At 45.3% G+C, this 22,420-nt stretch overlaps 1 protein-coding gene and 1 long non-coding RNA gene across 2 annotated transcripts in view; one reads left to right on the top strand and one right to left on the bottom strand.

Moving 5' to 3' along the window:
• Window positions 1-267: 267 nt before the first annotated feature.
• On the bottom strand, window positions 268-21,726 carry LOC120994145. The gene is made up of 3 exons (XR_005777335.1): window positions 21,631-21,726; window positions 7,499-7,504; window positions 268-278 (listed from the first exon to the last, which is right to left on the bottom strand). It is a non-coding gene; the product is annotated as an uncharacterized LOC120994145 (long non-coding RNA).
• The window catches only part of KATNAL1 (katanin catalytic subunit A1 like 1), a 67,344-nt gene continuing 63,578 nt past the window's right edge, over window positions 18,655-22,420 (top strand). Inside the window, exon 1 of the mRNA XM_040422599.1 lies at window positions 18,655-18,822. Within this exon, the coding sequence (XP_040278533.1) occupies window positions 18,661-18,822 (162 nt within the window). The 5' untranslated portion in view covers window positions 18,655-18,660. The remainder of the gene's footprint in view (window positions 18,823-22,420) is intronic.

The raw sequence follows: 22,420 nt of genomic DNA on the forward strand, positions 1-22,420 counted from the left end.
GTTTATCTCCATCGAAGTGAATTCTAATACCGAACACAACCTGTCGGTAAGGCCTCATCACACGATCATTCTGTTTTTTCCGGTCCGCAAATTGCGGATCCGCAAAACACGGAAGCCGCCCGTGTGCCTTCCGTAATTTGCGGAACGGTACAGGCGGCCCATTGTAGAAATGCCTATTCTTGTCTGCAAAACGGACAAGAATAGGACATATTATATTTTTTTTCCGGGGCTACGTAACGGAGCAACGGATGCGGACAGCACACGGAGTCTGTCCGCATCTTTTGTGGCCCCATTGAGGTGAATGGGTCCGCACCCGAGCCGCAAAAACTGCGGCTCGGATGCAGACCAGAACAACGGTCGTGTGCATGAGGCCTAAGAGTGGTTCTGTTTATGAAAGAAAGCGGCCATCTTTTTCTAGTGCTGGACAACCCCTTTAAGATGATTCATATTTTCCAACTCAAGAGGTAGGGATTGACCGATTATCGGAGTTACCGATATTATCGGGCGATATTCATGATTTTTAAAGTTACCGGTATCGGCATCTAACCTTGCCGATATGCTGATAATGCGTCCAGTGCTGCTGTCAGCGCACCATGTTCCCTCAGCAGCGCAGAGGAGAAGGAGTCACTCTCTCCCTCCCCCCTGTGCTGCGCTGCCAATGAGAGACAGGAGGAGGAGGGGCGGACGCACTGCGCCACCAATGATAATTAACGTCTAACGGACAAGAATAGGACATGCTATATTTTTTTTGCTGGGTTACGTAACGGAGCAACGGATGCGGACAGCACACGGAGTGGTGTCCACATCTTTTGCGGCCCCATTGAAATGAATGGGTCCGCACCCGAGCCTATGGTCATGTGCATGAGGCCTAATCCTGGGGCTCTGATCAGTTACCATGGCAGCCAGGACGCTACTGAAGCCCTGGCTGCCATGGTAATCTTCCTGCTGCTGTGTTCACTATGCACAGGGCAGAGAGTGGGAGAGTGGAGAGTGTGAGGTCCTATTCACCCTAATAGAGCTCTGTCAGGGTGAATAGGACAAAGGATGAAAAGATCCCAGGTTCTAGCCCCTAAGGGGGAAATAGTTATTAAATAAAAAAATAAAAAATAAAAAAAGTTTAACAAAACACACCAAGTATAAATCACCCCCTTTCCCAATTTTACCTATAAAATATATAAACAATAAATAAATAAACATATCACATATTGCCACATCCAAAAAGTCCAAACTATTAATATATATTTAAAAAAATCTCCTATTTGGTGAACGCCATAACGGAAATTTTTTTTTTCAAAAATGAAAATGCACAGAATATCGGTATAAGTTATCGGCTATTGGCCTGAAAGTTCACAGGTTATTAGTATCGGCTCTAAAAAAATCTATATCGGTCGATCCCTATCATGAAGTGCTTAGGAGGGAGCAATCTGTACCTATGTCCCTCAGCCCAGCACTAGTGATCTCAGCGCCCCCTGGAGGACGCAGCAGTAGCTGCAGGATAAGACGCTCCTCCTCCAGCTCTGTGCCCTGCATCCGCCCGCAGCCATGACAACGCCGCAAACACAACATGGTAACGGCTGAGGCGGGGAACCTATCACGCTGAAAATAAAGAGCTGGGCTGGACCCCTAAACCCGGGCGGGAGACCCCCGCTGTACCGGCCATTAGTCCGCCTGAACGCTGCTGGCATCACCCAGTGCCATACAATCAGCTGTATCACTTACCCCCTGAATCGGGCGCGCAAGGCATGCCGGGGTATGTAGTTTGTTCCTTACTGGTGGAGTAAGGAACCAATAGGTGCAGAACTACAAGTCCCAAGATCCCAGGTCTCTTTCAGGGATTCTCCATCCTTATCCCTCTGTTCATTTATCCCTATTGTAGTGGATACACTGGATCAACCACCCAGGCTGGAATAAAAGGGCGAGCACTGGAAGGTGAGTGAGGTGGTCGGCCCGAGGAGCAGGCGGCCATGATCATGTAACATGGGGTGTGAGGGGCTTATTATACGGGGCCTGGTGCTCTCAGTAATGTGTCTGCCTAAAGTCTGTGTTATTCCCTTTGTAATGCTGCAGTGTATTATAATTGTATCTAGAAAAGTAGCTCTGCAACTTGTAGTCCTCCAGCTAAAGGGGTACTACAACTCCTAGCATGCTCTGCCTGTGGCTGGCGTCTTCCAGTGCAACACACACCTATAATGCAGGGATGGGTGCTAGCCGTGGCGGGTTTCCATGGTAGTCACCCACCCGCCACATCCCAGCTGATCAATATACAGTGGGGCAATGGGGTTATTCAATGCAAAGTTTTATCGTCAGCCTAACCACTGGTTAGAATGGGAAATTCCTGGTGTTACTGGAGTACCCCTTTAAGGGAAGTGCGGTTTGGTAAAATTGTGTGACAGTGGGAATTGACATGATTTAAAGAGCATAACCGCGACGTGAGACTCCATTCGCAGGATATCCCTGCGCCCAGGCCCTCTCAGGTTGGAGTCGTAGCGGAGGTTTGGTAATTGTGCTTTATTTTATGTCGAGAAATTGTCTTTTTTTTTTTTTTTTGTACAAATGACAACAGGAAGTGCGGCCATGTTGGCTTTCTGTTTGAAGTGGTATGTACAGCTCGACAAATGTGGCGTATCCCTGCCGTAAATGTCTGGTAGGGCACGTCCCACCCCAGAGACGCCCATCTGTCTTGAGAACAAAGCCTGGTCTCTCGGGAAGCTGTGAACGGGAGTTCCAGAAAATAGTCAAAGGTGGGACCCGGAGCTGCCGGGCGGTTTATCCTGTGGACATGCCAGAAATGTCGAGATGAGAGAATACCCCTTTACGGAGTCTACGAAGATGAGCAGAGTCAGCCAAACCCTCCGATTTCATAGATACCAGTAATGTGAAAGGGGTTCTCCGCCGTTATTTTTTTTACTGATGATCTATGATTTGGATAGTTCATCAGCATCTGATCAGTGGGGGTCCCGAGTGTCATCTGCGCCCAGGCCACGTGCCACAGCCGTGACGCCACTGGCCTGTGGAAGCAGCGAGAAGGCCGCGGTGCTACTGTGAGCGCTGGTGCCCTCTCAAACAGCTGAAAGGCAGGAATCCCGGGTGGCGGAGCCGTGACAATCAGATGCTGGTGACCTATTCAGAAGATAGATCATCAGTAAGAAAAAGGCGGAGAACCCCTTTAAGGGTGGAGTACTCTATCTCTCTCTCTGTGGTGCTAAGCTAGAAGAGGGAAGGCACCCTGATGGAGGTCAGGTCACACCGTGCTGTAGAATCATCCGACCAATTTATTAAAAGGGTTTTCTGGGATTAGAATATGGATGACCTGTCCTCAGGATAGGTCATCAATATGTGAACGGTGGCGCTCCGACCCCACATAGTAATGGGATCCAGCAGGGATCTGGTGGCTTTCTAGTATAAATGTTAGCTTTTAGCCAGACACTTTTACGCCGGAAAGCCGGCATGCAGTACTTTTAGTCTGGCTGCCTCTCGGCGTGCGCTGCCGTGCTGCCGCCGGAACTCCGCCCCCATTATAGTCAATGGGGACGAAGCGGCAGTCCGGGGACACACGTGAACTAGCGTCAGGACGGATTCGACAGGTTGTTCACCTGCTGGAGTCCCCTGCCGCTAGTGTGAAACTAGCCTAAGACTTGTAACGTCCTAAAAAATAAACTGACATTTACAAAATTAGGCTACATGCACGCGAACGATGTTTGTTTCCGTGTCCGTTCCGTTTTTTTCGGCGGATAGGATGCGGTCCCATTCATTTCAATGGGTCCGCAAAAAATGCGGACAGCACACCGTGTGTTGTCCGTTCCGTAACCCCGCAAAAAAAAATAGAACATGTCCTATTCTTGTCCGTTTTAGGCATTGTTACAATGGATCCGCAAAAAAAATAAAACGATGGCATACGGATGGAATTTTTTTTTTTGCGGATCCGCAATTTGCAGACCGCAAAACACATACGGTCGTGTGCATGTAGCCTTATGACAACATAAAGTAGACATATGAGAAATGTTAAGTAATAACTATATTTTAGAAGGTATTACTATCCTTCTTAAAAGCAGTTTCATATTCCAAATTTCCAAATTCTTTTGGGCAATTTAGAATTTTTTTTTTTTTATAAAAAAAAGATAACTTATCGACTCAAATTTACCAGTAAGGCTACTTTCACACCTGCGTTAGGTGCGGATCCGTCTGGTATCTGCACAGACGGATCCGCACCTATAATGCAAACTCTTGTATCCGTTCAGAACGGATCAGTTTGCATTACCATGAACAAAAAACAAAATTTTTTGACTAACACTGAAAGTCAATGGGAGGCGGATCCATTTTCAATTGCACCATATTGCGTCAGTGAAAACGGACCCTTCCCATTGACTTGCATTGTAATTCAGGACGGATCCGTTTGGCTCCGCATCGTCAGGCGGACATCAAAACGCTGCAAGCAGCATTTTGGTGTCCGCCTCCAGAGCGGAATGAGGCGGAACGGAAGCAAACTGATGCATTCTGAGCGGATCCTTATCCATTCAGAATGCATTGGGGCTGAACTGATCCGTTTTGGGACGCTTGTGAGAGCCCTGAAACGGATCTCACAGGCGGACCCAGAAACGCCAGCGTGAAAGTAGCCTAACTTGAAGTATGACCTGTCAAGAGAAAACAATCTCAGAATTGGTTGGATGAGTTAAAACATTCCAAAGATATTATCACATAACGTGACACATGTCAGATTTCCAAAATTTGGCCTCAGTCCTGAAGGGGTTAAAGAAGTTATCGAGATGCTTTGCGATCCCAGGCAGCCGCCACTTCTGGGATCATGTACCCAATGTATGTACATTGGGTATGTGATCCGAGCCTGGGATTACAACCAGCAGGACAAGCATGAGTCTGAATCTTTTGCCAAAGCGCTTGCGAGAGATTCAGACTCGCACATGTGCAGCGGGTTCTGACCCCAGGCTGGGATGACCAGTGTGCGTCACGTGATTTTGGAACTGGTGGCTGCGCGGAATTTTTTTTGCAGGGCAAAGGAACGGACATACTGATGTGGACAGCACACACCGTTCAGCTTTCCATTCTTATGATCCATCAGAAGAAGAGAGAGAAAAAAAAAAACAGGATCCTGTTGCATCAGTTGTTGGCTGTTTAAATCATTTTCGTCTGAGATCCGTTTTTTATTTTAGACCGGAAAAAAAAGAACTTCATGCTTTGTTTCCATCCCAAAAAAAACTGATCTGAGATGGAAATGGCTCAAATGGATGACAACTGATGTAACAGGATCCTTTTTTTTCTTTCTCTCTCTCTCTCTTCTTCTGACGGATCAGAAGAACGGAAAGCTAAACAGTGGTGTGAATGCAGCCTAAAAAAAATTTTATGTTAAAAATCTCTATATCCCATAAAAAAATGTTGCAAAAATGATTTTGGTAGTCTAACAAATAAAAAATTTAACCTGTTAAACCATCACCAAGTCATGAAAAATTTGTCTGGTCATTAAAAAGGTTTTCCAAGATCTTAATACTGATGGCCTGTCTTTTGGATAGGTGATCAGTATCTGATCGGTGGGGGTCCGACACCCGGGACCCCCATGATCAGCTGTTTTGAGAAGGCATTGGTGCTCCCGTGCCTTCTCACAGCTTACCAATTACAGCGCCGTACATTTTATAGCAGTTGTTCTTGGTATCCCGGCTCAGCCCCATTCACTTCTATGGAGCTGAGCTGCGCCTAGGCCTCGTGACCGATGAACGTGTCATCACTCGGCCTAGGGAAAGCTGAGAAAAAGCCACGGTGCTACTGCAAGTGCCGGCGCCTTCTCAAACAGCTGATTGGTTGGGGTCCCGGTTGTCGAACCCCACCAGTTAGATACCGATGACCCATCCAGAGGACAGGTCATCCAGTATTCAAATCTCAGAAAACCCCTTTGTAACGGACCGTTTCAGCAGACAAGGGGTTAAAATTCGTTTAGGCGATATGCCCCTTTCTGAGAGACAGGCACAGCTACTGCAGAACACCAAACTCCCGAACTGGATACAAAATAGCACTCCAAACTGGAACCTCACGAATAGCTGCTGGCAGACGAACAGGAATAAGCTTACACTCCTGGCAATCAGTCTCTAACAGCATACAGTGGATCCCCCCCCAATAACGAGACAAGGCTCCGTGTTGAGGGTCAAGCAGTGGTCTGACTGTACTTCAAGTACAGCCTCTTTTATTCACAAAAAACAAACATAGTACTGCCCACAGGGTTTTGAAATACAACCAATCAGTATATTACAACACATACAATGTAAGTACAGCAACCAATCGTTCAAACGCCGATCAGCCGGTAAAGGAACAATCACTCGTTAGTCGGCTGATTTACATCTTTTATCAGGATGATAGATGTATAATAATCGTCGGCACGTCTCCCTGTGTAATCAGGAATGTGCTGCCGATAGTCAATAGAACTGACCGTGGTAGTGATCATTCCTCCCCCATTCACTTTGCATTAGCCAATGCAAATGAGCGCCGATCTACATTTTTCGCAGCCCCTTGAACTGTGACGATGCAGCGGGCCGGACCAGTAGAAGTTTGTGCTCCTCTGCTTTAGTTGGTTTTTAAGGCGAGTGCCATTGAGTACCAAATGGGGGATGACCCACAGCTCTGTACTACTTTCTGATACGTCCTCCCGTCACCAAGACCTAGTTACTGACAGCAACAATAGAGAAAAGGAGTAAAACTCATAGGCTGCTCATTTCTTCTCTTGCGCTTTGGGCAGATTTCGGTGTGCCGAGACTTCTAGCGTCTTGACTCCAGTTCCGAGCCAGAACGCTATAATCCGTGCCTTACATGAAGAACATGGTGAGGCGGACATCAGTCATATCAGAGCTCAGCGATGGGGCCTTTTCTTGCGGCTAAATGGTTGCCCCATGACGGAAACGTTAGGATTTCAATTATTCAGTGCAGTGATAGAAACAGATCCAGCTTCTCTAACCCCCGTAAATCTGGAAGCCATGTATGTTCAGCCATACATCTCCAGTACACCTCAGCCGTTATGGTGACTGGCCCGTTATGTCATTTGTGGGTGGGCTGTACCTGTCAGAGCACAGTTTAAAAAAAGATCAGGACGGGCCAAAACTCATCCATTAAATTGGTTTTCCGGGACTAAAATATTTGGTCCTCCTGCTGATCCGCTGGTACTCTGTGAGCCCTGCAGCCTCTTTCCAAGGCCTTTGGTGTCACATCCATCGGTCACATGGCGTAGGGACAGTTCAGACCCATTCAAGTGAGTGGGGCTGCGCTGCAATACCAAGTACAGCCACTATGTAATGTAGGGCGCTGTGCTTGGTGAGCTGAGAGGAGGCGCTGCAGCCTCTTCAAACAGCTGATCCATGGCGGTGCCCAGTGTTGGAACCCCACCAATCAGATATTGATGACCTATCCGGAGGGTAAGTCTTCAATATTTTACTCCTGGAAAACCCCTTTAATCTTTATGCATCAATATAAGTAAGTTAAAAAGAACAGCTGAGATTCTTTCTACGGGGGCCTCCCCTTCCATGTGCATCGCCACTGCCTGTGTGCCGACCGCTGGAATCTTACTACCATTGTCAGAGCCCGAACTGCTCTTAAAGAGGTATAAGCTATTCAGAATCTGCACTCAAATCCGCAGGTGTTTACAGGGAAATCCTTGCGGACAATCCACATCGATTGGTGCGGATTTTCCTCTTCTCATTGAAGTGAATGGAGAAAATCCGGTTAGGAAAAATAAAATAAATTGACATGCTACGGATTTTAAAATCCACAACAGGTTAAAATCTGCACAGAAAAAAAATCTGCATCGCGTGCGTGAGAATTTCAATGGTAAATCCACACGCAATCCTGATCGTGTTCATTTAGCCTTATACTTTTACTACTATGCTAGGCGGATTCTCTACTGCTGTTTTGGAGGCAGGTACTATGCTACTTTCCATAGTACCCACCTCCAAAATGGCCTGCGGCAATGCTACAGACCACTCATCTGTGCCAGTGACTTCACCGGTCACATTGCTAGGCAGGAGTCTCCACCTAGCATAGTGAGGAGAATCCCGGTATGTCACCGGCAGTAAACAAACAGTCCTTGCGCTGTGCAATGCAACACAAGGCATGGGGGAGCATCAGATCAAGGGAATGCTCCAGTGCTCCACTCATGTGTAGTAAGAGGGAAGAATAGCTTATATCCGGGTTCAGCCCCGAACCCCAGAGAACCCCTTTGAGTGACACTCTGTCTCAGAGAGAAGGGTCCTTTGTGAAGGTCCCTTCTCTCATGTCCCTTTGCCCTACAGGGCATGTGTACAGGGGTGGTCAAACCCACTAATATCCTATTGCTGCGTATGGTAGGTCTGGACCAATCTCCAGCTTCACTTGGAAGCCTTTTCCAAATGTATCCAACAAGCAATGACAAACCGTAGGGCTTGGTCCGCACTAGAACCGCAGATTTACTGGCTGGGGTTCCGTGGCGAGTCAAAGAACCGCTCTTGTTGGTAACTACACTTTCCACCCAAAATGGATTTTGTAAACTAGACAACACCTTAAGGCTAAGTTCACACAAACGTGTGTGATCCGTGGCCGTATTGCGGCCCGCAAATCGCGGGCCGCAATACACGGCCACATTTCCGTGTGCATTCCGCATCACGGATGCGGACCCATTCACTTCAATGGGTCCGCAAATCCGGAATCGCGGAACGGCCGCACGGGACGGGACCCCTCGGAAGCACTACGGAGTGCTTCCGTGGGGTTACGTCCCGTACTTCCGTTCCGCAAAAAGATAGGACATGTTCTATCTTTTAGCAGAATGGGCGGATCGCGGACCCATTAAAGTGAATGGGTCCGCGATCCGATGCGGCTGCCCCACGGCCAGCGATCGTGCATTGTGGCCCGCAATTTGTGGGCCGAAGCACGGGCACGGGTCACACACTTTCGTGTGAACTCGGCCTAAGCGATATGAAAGGTTGGGTAACATTGGGCAGGTTGTACTTTTTTGGCCTACACACAAGTGACCACCCAACTGATGGCTCAAACATCTGTTGTTGGTGACCTCAGATATTCGGTAGAGGTAGAGAAAAGTTGCACCAGATGGTAACTTTGGCGTGTTGGCACAGGTTTCATCCTATAGAAGAAACTGGCTCTTTGATTTGATGTAGGGAATTTTTTTGTTGTTTGTTTTCTATTTTTTATTTATTTTTATTGATTTAATGGTGAACAGAAAAATAATTTTACAAGACTCAAAATTGTATGAAATTGCTTTGTAAACCTTTTGTGCGACTTTTACTCAGTACCTCTTGTTTTTCACCTGAAGATCTTCCGTTCAGCATGATAGAGTCAGAAGTAACGACGGGAAGCGGAGGCGTATCCCACAAGCTCTTATGATCTTTTCATCATATAATACAATTTTCCTGTTTCTTTTAATATTTCGAGTAGATTACGTTTCGATTGACATCAGTCTCTTAAGAAAGAAACCTGGTTTTTACCCTTTCATCTTGGACTCCTACGCGTCGTATACAGAGCAGCGTCCTCTAATTGAGGAAGTGGGGAGGAAAAATAGAAATCTGCTTTTAGCTTGCCAAAAACGAGACGGAGGAGAGCACTTAGAAGGAACATTTATTATGTAGTTCTTCTTGTAAGGAACCCAAATGTAGATTTGCAGGTTTTGTCTGTCAGTGTTTTTGTTCAGGAAGACTCACATTTTATAAAACTAGAACACAGAATAAGGTCTAGTTCACACGACCGTATGGCTTATATTGTTTTTTGCGGTCCGTTTTTCACGGATCCGTTGTTCCGTTTTTGAGTTCCGTTGTGTTTCCGTTTCCTTTCCGTTTTTCCGTATGCCATGTACAGTATACAGTAATTACATAGAAAAAATTGGGCTGGCCATAACATTTTCAATAAATGTTTCAGAAAAAACGGAACGGAACCGGAAGACATACGGATGCATTTCCGTATGTGTTCAGGTTTTTTTTTTTGTGGACCCATTGACTTGAATGGAGCCACGACCCGTGATTTACGGCCAAATATAGGACAAGCTCTATCTTTCAACGGAACGGAAAAACGGAAATACGGAAACGGAATGCATACGGAACACATTCCGGTTTTTTTTGCGGAACCATTGAAATGAATGGTTCCGTATATGGAACACAAAAAACAGCCCGTACACTTGCAAGAAAACCGTTCGTGTGAACTAGGCCTAATGCAGCGCCTGTTCCTCCGCGTCTCTATTATTATTCAGCTCATGATCTTCGAGATCCTCATTATTTGGTGTCGTCAAATTGATTTCAACTCCTACATGTGAATAATGTTCCTTCTAGCTTTTCAGTGCACGTCTGGACAGATATTGACCAGGTTTAGGAGCCGGCAGAGGGATGCTGTAAGGCTAGGTACAGTGTCCAGCACATAAGGATGTGTGACTGTGGCCTTACGCCTGACTTGCGCCTCTTTCACACATCTGTGGTCCTCTCAGAACGCTTACGTATCCGTTGATTTTAATGCGTTTATTCACACACCATTAAAGCATGCCCTATTTTTTGGCGTGATTATGGATCCCTCACGCATATTATTGTCTATGGGTCTATGAAAACCAAGGACACAACATGGATGCCATCAGATCGTTGCTTGCTAGGAGATGTTCTGGAAACCAATTTTCAGCCTAGCAGTATATATTGAATGCAGAAGACACACACAGGGCAAAAAATGGACACACACACACACACCGGACATGGATTCTTCATGGACGAACCACTGACCGTCTTCTCCCAGATGTCATCATGGACACTGGGAAAGGACTCTTTCACATGGGCGTTGCGGGAAAATGCACGATTTTTCCGCGCGAGTGCAAAGCGGTTTAATGTGTTTTGCACGCGCGTGAGAAAAATCGGCATGTTTGGTACCCAGACCCGAACCCGGACTTCTTCACAGAAGTTCGGTTTTGGCACCTCGCGCATTGCACCGGCACGGAATAGTCGCCCGTGTGAAAGGGGCCAAAGAGTTCTTTTGCTCTTCCCCAATTTCAGGATACAGCGTTGTGGTAGTCACAGCAGTGCCCCTTCTTCTAGCAGTAAAGTCTAGAATATCCACCGCTCTGCTCCATACTTCTCCAGTAGTTACAGCAGGCAACCCCCACTTCCCCTGTAGTCAAAGCAAGCCTCCTCTCTTCCATCAGTAACCAAAGCAAGGCAAGACTAGACAGAGCCCAACTTAGAGCCTGACTAAAAGATATCTGATTACGCCCAACTTTTACGCTTTCAAGTTTAATTGTCTTATTAGGTGAGGAACATCTTCCCAGTACATGTCCAAAATTGCTTAAGTAAAGTCACTTATGTTTGGGCATGGTAACAATCGCTCTGTTGGATTTCCTTGCCATCCAGGGTGATCTCAAAAGCCTTTATTGGCACTGAAGTTCTAAGACAATACTTTTCTTGTAGCACTTTTATGTTATGAAGTGTATGGGCAGCTCTGTGACTGCCACATCTGAATGGCCGCTGCTATGGCTAGACCTTTATGTTGTGTGTGGTCACTGCTACCCATGGCATAATTACATAGGCTTACCAACCAGTGACTGGGCACTACTATGTGGTTGGTGCTTCACTGAGCCCACCCGTGATATTACTTTTGTGGGGACACCTTCTCAATGAGCACTGCTGTGTGACTGTATCCATATTGTGGGCACCGCCATAGAGCTTGTCCCATGTATATATAATCACCCCCTCCAACATACAGTCCCATGTAAAGACCAACACTCCATTCCCTCCAGGATAGGGTTAATAAGCCCCTGGGAGGGGTCTGGGATGAAGGTAATTATAGCCAAGTGATTAATGGGGTTGTCCGCTTAATTTATATTGAGGTCATCAATATCAGATGGGCAGAGGTCTGACTCCTGACACCCCTGCCGATCAGCTGTTTGAAGAGTAAACGGCGCTTGTTTACCTGCTCGCCATTTTGCGGAACGGGTGCGGATCCAGTCATTTTCAATGGGGCAGCAAAAGATGCGGACAGCGCACAATGGCAATAGCAGACAAGAATAGGCATTTTCTATTATAGTGCCGGCCATGTGCGGTCCGCAAAATGCAGAACGCACATGGCTGGTGTCTGTGTTTTGCGGATCCGCAATTTGCGGACCGCAAAACACTTGCTGACGTGTGAATGGACCCCTTGGCTACACTTTTTTTCACTTATGCCTTTCTTTTAACCCCTTAGTGACCAGCCTGTTTTGGGCCTTACTGACCAAGCGTTTTTCTTTTTTCATCGTCGCGTTCCAAGAGCTATAACTTTTTTATTTTTCCGTCTATATAGCTTTGAGGGCTTGTTTTTTGCGGGCAAGTTGTAGTTGGGGTACACATAACTTTTTGATTAACTTTTATTAACTCTTTCTGGGAGGGAGATGTGAAAAACAGCAATACAGCCACTGCGTTTTTTACGTTATAAATTTTACGGCGTTCATTTTTCGGTATAAACAACATAATTGTTTTATTCTCTGGGTCAGTATGATTACAGTGATGCCAAATACATCTATTTTATTTTTTATTTTTTTTACATTTTACTACTTTTTTTCAAAAAATGATATGATTTTTTTTTATTGAATAAATGAGTCTTTTTTTTTAATTTATTTTTTAACTTTTTTTTACCACAATGGGGACTATAAGGCCCCTTTCACACAGGCGAGTATTCCGCGCAGATGCAATGCGTGAGGTGAACGCATTGCACCCGCACTGAATCCTGACCCATTCATTTCTATGGGGCTGTGCACACGAGCGGTTATTTTCACGCATCACTTGTTGAAATGAATGGGGTTGCGTGAAAACCGCAAGCATCCGCAAGCAAATGCGGATACGGTGTGATTTTCAAGCACGGTTGCTAGGTGACGATCGGGATGGGGACCAGATCATTATTATTTCCCCTTATAGCATGGTTATAAGGGAAAATAATAGCATTCCTAATACAGAATGCAAAGTAAAATAGGGCTGGAGGGGTTAAAAAAAAATAAAAAAATAATTTAACTCACCTTAATCCACTTGTTCACGCAGCCCGGCTTCTCTTCTGTCTTCATCTGTGAGCAATAGGACCTTTGATGACGTCACTACGTTTATCACCATGATCCATCCATCGTAACGTGACTGCAATTGCGTACCTACTCTCGCGGGTTTGCTGCAATGCACTGGGACGCATCCGGACCTAATCCGGACACGCTCGTCTGCAAGGGGCCTAACAGACAGCTTTTAGTGCATTGCATTTTAATGGCAATGCTATTCTGACTCTGGCGCAGCCTGCTGGAAATTACTGAAGGCTGGTCAGACCCCAGGCAACCTTCACACATATTGACACCCCGCAATTGCATTTGCGGGGTGCCGCTGGGAGACAGAGGGAGTCCGCTCCCTCTGTTAGCACTTTACATGCGGCGGAAGCCATTGCCCGCGGCATGTAAAGTGTTAAACAGCCCGGATCGGCACTCCTGCCGGTCTGGGCTGTTAGAGCAGGGCCGCGGCTCTCATGCAGCGCTTAGACTGGGCCGCCGTAAAAAAAAAAGCGGCGGCCCAGCCTAAGGCCCCTTAGTGACCGCCGTAAAAACACGTATGGGTGGTCACTAAGGGGTTAAACGGACATTAAAAACGCACACATTCAATTGTATGGGGGCAGTCAGTGAAAAAACAACAAGATAGAATATGTTCTATTTTTTGACCGTTATTTTCTGTTATTCACTGGCCGTCAAAAAAAAAAACTGCCATGAGAATAACCCCATAGACTACCATTGGTCTTAAAACAGACGTGTGATGGCCGTTAAAAAAACGTCCATCACATGTCTGTTTTTGTCGTGTGCATGTAGCCTGAGGCTAAAAACGGACACCCTGTCAGTTTTTCATTCCATTTTTCAACCATTCGTGTATCCATTTTCTGTCCGTCTGTCCGCTTTTAACGGCTGTTTTGCATCAGTTTTTCATGGCCATTAAAATATATATTTTTTTAAATAAAGATGCCAACCCCTGCGGTGCCCTCAGTACACATAATGTCTTCCCATAATGGGCCCCAGCAGTAATACTGTCCCTCTTAGTGGCTCCAGCAGTAATAGTGTCTCTCATTGTGGCCCCTAACATTTATAATGTCCCCCATAGTGGCCCCAGCAGTAATAATGTCCCTCATAGTGGCCCCCAGCAATAATAATGTCCCTCATAGTGGCCCCCAGCAATAATAATGATGTCCCTCATAGTGGCCCCAGCAGTAATAATGTCTCCCATAGTGTACCCCAGCTTAAGTAATTTCTCTCATAGTGGCCCCTAACATTTATAATGTCTCCCATAGTGGTCCCAAGAATTAGTAATTGGTAGGCGTCTATGACACTTGTACAGTCATTATTGAGATCTCTCGTTGAACTCCACTGATCTGATATCGATGACCTACTGTATCTTGAGGATACAAAAGAGAGTTAGACCAGCACCTCATAAATATGTATAAAGGGAGTTCAGGTTCACGCTAACATGGCTGCAGTTCAAAGGCAAACAAGGACTACGTACAAGTAGCAGCACAACTGCTTTATGCACAGAAATACAAGCAAACATTGAAAACATGAATAAATGTAAACTGCATTACTGCTGTACTTACTATATGAAAAGTAGAAGCTCTTTGCCTATATTTTTGATCAAGATTATGTCGGGCCCATCTACCAGCGACAAGGTGGCTTCTATCAGACAGAACCTACTCTAACAGTCTTGCCTCTCCTGGGCTTTTGGCCTACAAAATTCAGGGTAATGTAAGATCCAGCTATTTGATACTCTGATTAAAAGCACTAGGTAAATGGGCGGGAGTGCACGATCTATATAGGGGAAGCAACTCGCCCCCAATTGTACAATGCAAAAAAGAGTTAGACCACCACCTCCAAACTATGTATAAGAGGAGTTCAGGCGCATGCACCTGAGGATAGGCAATCGGTAGCTAAGTTGCAAAAACTCCTTTAAGGTTACATGTAGGGATGTTTTTGGAGGTTTGACTAGGCTTGCATGTTAACAGAGTTATCCCTTTATTATAGTAAAAATGAAAATCATCATATAGTACATGACAATCTCTACCAAAGCTAGAACCAGCCCTGTACCTCACATGGGTCCAGAGATCTCCCCATTCATTGCTCTGCCAGATTATATCAAGCTTGTAGCTCAGAGGGGGTGTCTTTTCGGCTGCAGCTCAGGGGGCGTGTCTCAGCTCTCCCTATCACAGCTCAGGAAGCAGTTGAAGGATGAAACTGAGCATGTGCGGCGATCTCAGTGAGCAGGTCAAAGAAATAAGAAAAAGAACAAACAGCAGGTGGTGCTATACAAATACATTTTATTGAATAACTCGGCGGCTATGCAAAATTTTTAATTACATGCAATTACAAAAGTATTGAAATCCAGGTCCTGGTTTAAAAGCTGTAGAATAGTTTTTTGTGGAACAACCCCTTTAAAAAATTCAGAACAACAAGCACAATGCATATTCCTATTTTTCTTCATGAAAAGTTTGGAGTTTTTTTTTTTTAAATCCTTACAAAACACATTTCAGGTATTTCAGAAATCCAACGATGAAAAGCAGCTGAAGAGCCAGCACCAAAATAAAGGACAGTTTTCAGGCTTGGGCCTACATAGCACGAGTGAGATAGCTGGTATTGGTGTAAAACCTTCACTTCTTGACACCTAAAATTGACTTTTTCCTCGGTTTAGTAGGGTGTCATCTTTAGTACAAGACCCCATAAATGTAAAGGCCGACATTTCATAACCAGTCAAACTAATCTTAGATGAACTATCAGAACTCCTTCATAGACGTAGCTAATGCTAGTGCCGTAATTTTACAGTATGGTGTACCGCTTTTAGGTGTTTAAATACTGCATGTTCATCATGATATATATTTACACCGACATAAAGTTCAGTCGCTCCAGGCGGTATTATTTATCCACATTACTCAGAAACCGTTGCTCACGCCCACATGATTGCACATTCATTTTTTGTGTGCTCTGCAATCAACTATCCGTATCAAGAATGAATATAGTTTTTGGAGAGGAGGATCAGGAGGCTGAGGAGGAGGTTTTTCCAGATGTTGACATTTTTCATACTGAGATGTTAGATTTCTTCTTCTCATGGGATAGGTTTCTGAATCAATAGACCAGCAGCAGGGTGAGTTAATATTCAGATGAATGTTAATAACATAAAGAAATGCGTTGGTTGCTATCTAATCAGAATGAAGAAGGCTATAGACATCGCAGAATACAGCCCAATACGTAACCAAATCCAACACAACAGATGGTGTGAAAGTTCTTGGATGAGACCCCAGTGAAGGACAACTAAGTCAATTGGTCCGAATGGGTCTAATTACCCAAAACATGCTAGTTCTGTTATAATTGATGTAATAGGCTGGACCTCCTAAGGATGGGTATGCTCAGTCTATGCGGCGTCCGCATTTCCTGAACAGACCACAGCATCATATAATTACAGTACAGTAGCCCCGAGCCCAGGCGAGAACTCACAGCATCTTAGATCAGTGTGATACATTGAGTTCAAGTCAGACAAGCTGCAGTCGTTCGGAGAAATGCAGCGTCACACCAAACATGCTCATCTAAAACCGGCCTTCCAGCCCTGAAGAAAATGAAGACCCATATCTTACCAGAATTCTCGCATAATTTGCATTTTCTTTTTGGTGCAAATCCATTTGATTTATGACAAACAGGAAGGATAGTTCTACCTTGTAGACGCTTTTGAGAAGACGCTTTTGAGAAGTCCTATATACTCCTAAAATGCATCAGATTTTTCTAACTTGGGCCAACTAAAATTGACTTGTAATGAGAAATGTCTAACTTCATACAAGATACACCGCATTTATCACGCAGTGTGGGCAACTGTGATAAAATGAGATTCTTGTGACTGTCTGGTCTAAGCTTGCATGGTCCGGTAGACAACATTGGTAAATGTTGGCCATTTCATTGATGCTCTCTGAACTACAACAGTGGAGCTGAAGACACTCAGCTTTGGGCTGAGTCAGAGACAGTAGACTCTTCAACTCCAGCTCTCCAGCTTCAAAATAAAAATCTGATATATATATTATAGTGTCAATATTGTATAATTTATTAAATGCAAAGTGTGACAAATACCATACCCCGCCGGACGTCAACTACGTCGAGCTCACGAGATACGGTATGGTCACTGGTTACCAAGACATGACGTTACGCACTCCCAGAGGAGCTGGTAAGGTCAGCTTGGTAAAGTTTACACAGACTCCTCCTGTCCACACGGGCACAGAGAGGCAGCAAGCTGACAAGCGGAGAGAGCCTTTTCACTGCCCCAGTGAAACAGTGCTTCCTCAGCCTTCTCGTTTGATATAAGCCCGGTATGGTAACGGGATTATATAGGGTGAGAAACCAACCTGCGATAGCTTATAACTAGGCCGAAACACGGACGTGGGGATTCGTGATCGAGATACGAGACACCACAAGATTAGATTATATATTTAACCGCCTTAAGGGCACACTAGACAATACACTATACACAAAGAATATATACAGTGGTCTGAGCTTACGAATACAGGTAGTATAGTACAAACAGGATTACACAAGTCAGTTACCGGGTAGATTAATGTTCCTTTGGGTTATGATGGTGGAATAGTCCTTGGCTGCGGTCACGTGGGGGCAGTGATGTCAGCAATTTCCAGGTCTCTCCAAACACATGGCACGATGTGACCCCCTTTCAGAAAAAGACACGCTCTTTTGCTGGCACAAGCCTTTTAACCTGTAGCCGGCCCCTCTCCTCCCGACCTCTGGGAGGGCTCCACCCCCCTCTGCTGGACTGGCAGCAAATGACCCACAAAACCCTTTTTAGGGTTCATAGCTCCAGACCAGAAGGTTACAGGGAGATGGTTCTGGGAACAATCGATCCGGCTACCAGTAGAGTCCAAGCATGGTACAGTTATTTGGTTTCTGTGGGGAGATATGTATATCTCCCTTCCCTGGCCTCCCACCACCACACTAAGACCACGGGCCTGTTCATCGTGGCCACAGGGACACAAATATGTAGCTGGTTTGTGCCTGTGATGGCCGGGCGATTCATAATTCCTTATAAATAGCCGGTTCCATGCTGTCTGCTAGATTTGATTGAACTGGGGAATGGACTAGACCTCCTGCTGAGAGATTCTTCCTGTCACATCATCTTGGTTCCTTGCTGACTGGTTGAGGTGTGAATTCGTACGCATGTGGCCTCCTTGAAGCCAGAACCCCTGTGGAGTTCACTACCTCCGCTATCTGACAAGCAGAGGGTTGAAGTGAGAACTTATTTTGCATGTACACTGACAAAGGTGAATCAGATGAAAATCATTGCTGCCAGTAAATAATGATCCATATTCCTCACACAAAGCTTATCGTATAATTATTCATTCAAATTTAGAAACCTTTTTTTTGTTCAGAGGTTGTGTTGTATTGGTTGGAGTGTGGAAAATTTAAGTCCGAGTCAGGACCGAACCAATACGAACACATAAAACCCAAGGATCAGTGTAATTATCTCGTATGTCCCCAAAATTGATGTGACTTGTAGTGTTATTGGTCATATTTATGTGTTGTCAAAATGAAAATGATCTCCTTATTTTATTATTATTATATCGTTTTTGTTTTATTAAATTATTATATTATGAATGTGCATATCTATCCATTTTATTCCCCATAGGTTCACAAAAATGAATTTGGCTGAGATGTGCGATAACGCTAAAAAAGGCAGAGAATACGCTCTTCTTGGAAATTATGACTCGTCCATGGTTTATTACCAGGGAGTAATTCAGCAAATTCAAAAACACTTTCAGAATATTAGGGATCCAGTGGTGAAGGTCAAGTGGCAGCAGGTAAGTGCTACTCCTACGCTCTCGTGTGCTGTTATCTATGGGGATTTCACCAACACTGTATTTTAAAGGGACATCATACCCATAGAGAAGTAGGATTTACCGTCAGTTTATATAATTACAGCTTCATTTTGCATACGTAAAATTCATTATTTATAAGGGAATCTCTATCCTGGAGCTACATGTAATATAATTAGTGGAAAAAACATTTTACATCTCTCCCAATGAGGGAAAGTAAAATTATTATTATTTTTTTTACACTAAGCCACACATCTAACGCCACCCAATGCCTATATACATGCGCCCAATTTCACCTAGTCCCCTTAGTGCCCCCACACAGTAGTTATGCCCCATTAGTGCCCCCAAAGAGTTCCTACATAGTATGCACCTTTACAATAATGTTGCCCCTTTACAGTAGTGCTGCCCCTGTAGTGTTAATAAAAGAGTAAGCATCTGCAGCAGTAGGAGTGATGCAGTGATGTCATCGCGCCTGCTCGGCTGTGTAGAAAGAGCGCACAGGCCAGGAATCATTCCCCGGCCTGTGCGCTCTTTCTACACAGCCCAGCAGGCGCGATGACGTCACCACATCGTGCTTGCTGCTGTGGAGAGCGCAGACTGGTAAATGTTGGAGCAGGAAGCTGTCTGCTCCCTGCTTTACCGTTGCATTCAACTGTATCTGCGTCCTTAGGACGACTCTCTGACATGTGCTCCTTATTGAGTAGGCCCTGGTGCTCGGCTCACACTGGAGCTGTGCGAGTAAAAAGATATCCAGGCGGCACTCGCCAATCGGTGCAATCTTCTTTTATTTCTTCCAGGACTGGGTACATCAAGGCTGAATACATCAAAGCTGGATACATAAAAGCTGAATGCATGAGTGGCTTGGGACGGACATACATACGAAGCAGTGGTAAGACTTGCGGCGACGGCCGTTTGGCGCCTCAGCGCTTCACCTGGCCAATAGTCTAGCAGCGCTACTGCGCTAGCTATTTAGGTGTCGGCTCCCATGACTCACATATGTGACGTCACCGGCGGCGCGAAAACCCGGCGTTCGCACGTGACGTCCCCTTGGAGCTGACATCACACCCAGTGTTTTAAAACAAAACATTCAAAACATAAAACCACCTTCAAGACGTGAACGAAACTATAAGAACACTCCCAGATCTGTTTTATCATTTAAAGGGATTCTGTCACTAAGTTTTAGGCTATAGAGCTGCGGACATGCACGGCTAGATCGCCGCTAGCATGTCTGCAATATACCGGTCCTATAGGGCTGTGTGCTTTTATTTTCTTTAAAAAAGGATTTTAGAGATATGTAAATTAGTTGTGGCTGGTGCCCAGCCACCCCCGCCTGTGAAGGAGCCCAGCACCGCCTATGTCCTCCGAATCTCCTCCGAATCTCCTCCTTTCGTCACCGATAGATTGCCGTAATCTCGCGAGCTCCTTCCCTGAGGCTGATGCCAGCACAGGGAAGGAACACTATACCGGCACTGCGCATGCGCGAGCTCGCGGCAATCTATCGGTGACGAAAGGAGGAGATTCGGAGGACATAGGCGGTGCTGGGCTCCTTCACAGGCGGGCGTGGCTGGGCACCAGGAAGGTTCGTACAGCCCCTTGGGCACCTACAAGACTAATTTACATATCTCTTAAATCCTTTTTTAAAGAAAATAAAAGAACACAGCCCTGTAGGACCGGTATATTGCGGACATGCTAGCGGCGATCTAGCCGTGCATGTCCTCAGCTCTATAGCCTAAAACTTGGTGACGGAATCCCTTCAAATGATAAAACAGATCTGGGAGTGTTCTTAAAGGTTTCGTTCACGTCTTGAAGGTGGTTTTATGTTTTGAATGTTTTGTTTTAAAACACTGGGTGTGATGTCGGCTCCAAGGGGACATCACGTGCAGCCGCCGGTGACGTCACATATGTGAGTCATGGGAGCCGACACCTAAATAGCTAGCGCAGTAGCGCTGCTAGAATATTGGCCAGATGAAGCGCTGAGGCGCGAAACGGCCGTCGCTGCAAGTCTTACCACTGCTTCATATGTGAGTCTGTCCCAAGCCATTCATGTATCCAGTTTTGATGTATTCAGCATTGATGTACCCAGTCCTGGGAGAAATAAAAGAAGATTGCACCGATTGGTGAGTGCCGCCTGGATATCTTTTTACTCGCTTGGAATGTCTTTGCTGTGGGCTGAGCACCGCCAGGTTGCAGTGTTAAACATCCTGTATGCAATAGTGACATTATCCTGAATTGAATGTGGAGAGTTACGTGTAGTGCCACTCAATCTGCTTCTCCTTACTCGTCATATCACACTAGAGCTGTTCCATGCAGATGTTAGCAAGACAACTGGGTCAATTCAAGAAAGTGCCCCATCTTTCTGCTTAGGGTCTCTGTCACCAGTTTACACTGTCCTCAGATGGAGCAGAATAAAACTGGTGGCAGATTCTCTTTATAAATGGACCCAAATCCATTCTTACTTTTACAGATTTATGTTGTCAAGATACTTGTAGAAGTGCTAGTCACGTGGAGATGGAAGCCGGGGAGCTCATCATTGTGATAGAGTTGGAGGGAAGGGGATATCACTAGAAACATTACCTCGGGCTTTCTTATAGAGTTCTTTAAGTCATTATTTTGATCACTGGTCCGTGAAGTCTCCATTACATTTTCCACCCTTGTTTATGATGAATTGCTTGTCAGTGAATTTATATACTGTTTATACCAGAGGAAACGGGTGCATTTTAGTATTGGTCTGGTTATAGGGCGTCTGTCATCAGTTTTGAACATGTAGAAGTGCCGAGAGCGCTATGTAGTTACTGGGGAGAGCGGTACAAACATAACTTTTGTGGAGCTTTTATTTTCAGAAGCAGTGAGAATATGAAGTTTTGTTCTGCCAGATTCTGCTCCTGCAAGAGCCCAGAATAGGAGGTGTTCTATTTTTTTGGAGGGCTGTGGGACAAACATAAAGATGCAGACAGCACACAGTGTGCCGTCTTCATCTTTTGCTGCCCTATTGAAATGAATGGGTCCCCATCCGATCTGCAAAAAATACAGATCGGATGTGGACTGCAAATATGGTTGTGTGAATGCCCCCTCATACAGAGGTTCACAGTGAAGCTCCATCTCCTGGACACTTGGAGGAGCAGAATCTGCCAGAAGAAGACTTACAGCGCTGGGAGATTCTTAAAACATGGCGCCCACTCGCGCGTGCTGCAGGCGCCATAGCCGCCGGGTTCTGCTGTTTCAAACAATTGTAGACATTTAAGCCTTCAGATGCTGTGGTTAAGTGCGACCACGGCATCTAAATAGCAAAAAAACACTTCCAGATTAAGACCCAGTGTATTAGAGCTGCAGTTCCTATGTTGGCCAGTAGATGGCAGGCCAACATAGGATATCAGCAAATTCAGCTTGTACTGTCATTTTATGGGAATACAGTATAATCTGTATATTGTAGCCTACTAGAACGAGTTAAAAAAAAAAAAAAAAAAATAGAAAAATTTAAATCACCCCCCCTTTCCCTAGAATAAAAAAATAAATACATAAACAATAAAAAATCTAAATATAATGGGCATCGCCGCATCCTAAAATACCTGTACCGTTAAAATAT

This window comes from Bufo bufo, chromosome 3, assembly GCF_905171765.1.
Source record: "Bufo bufo chromosome 3, aBufBuf1.1, whole genome shotgun sequence".
Taxonomy (NCBI): domain Eukaryota; kingdom Metazoa; phylum Chordata; class Amphibia; order Anura; family Bufonidae; genus Bufo; species Bufo bufo.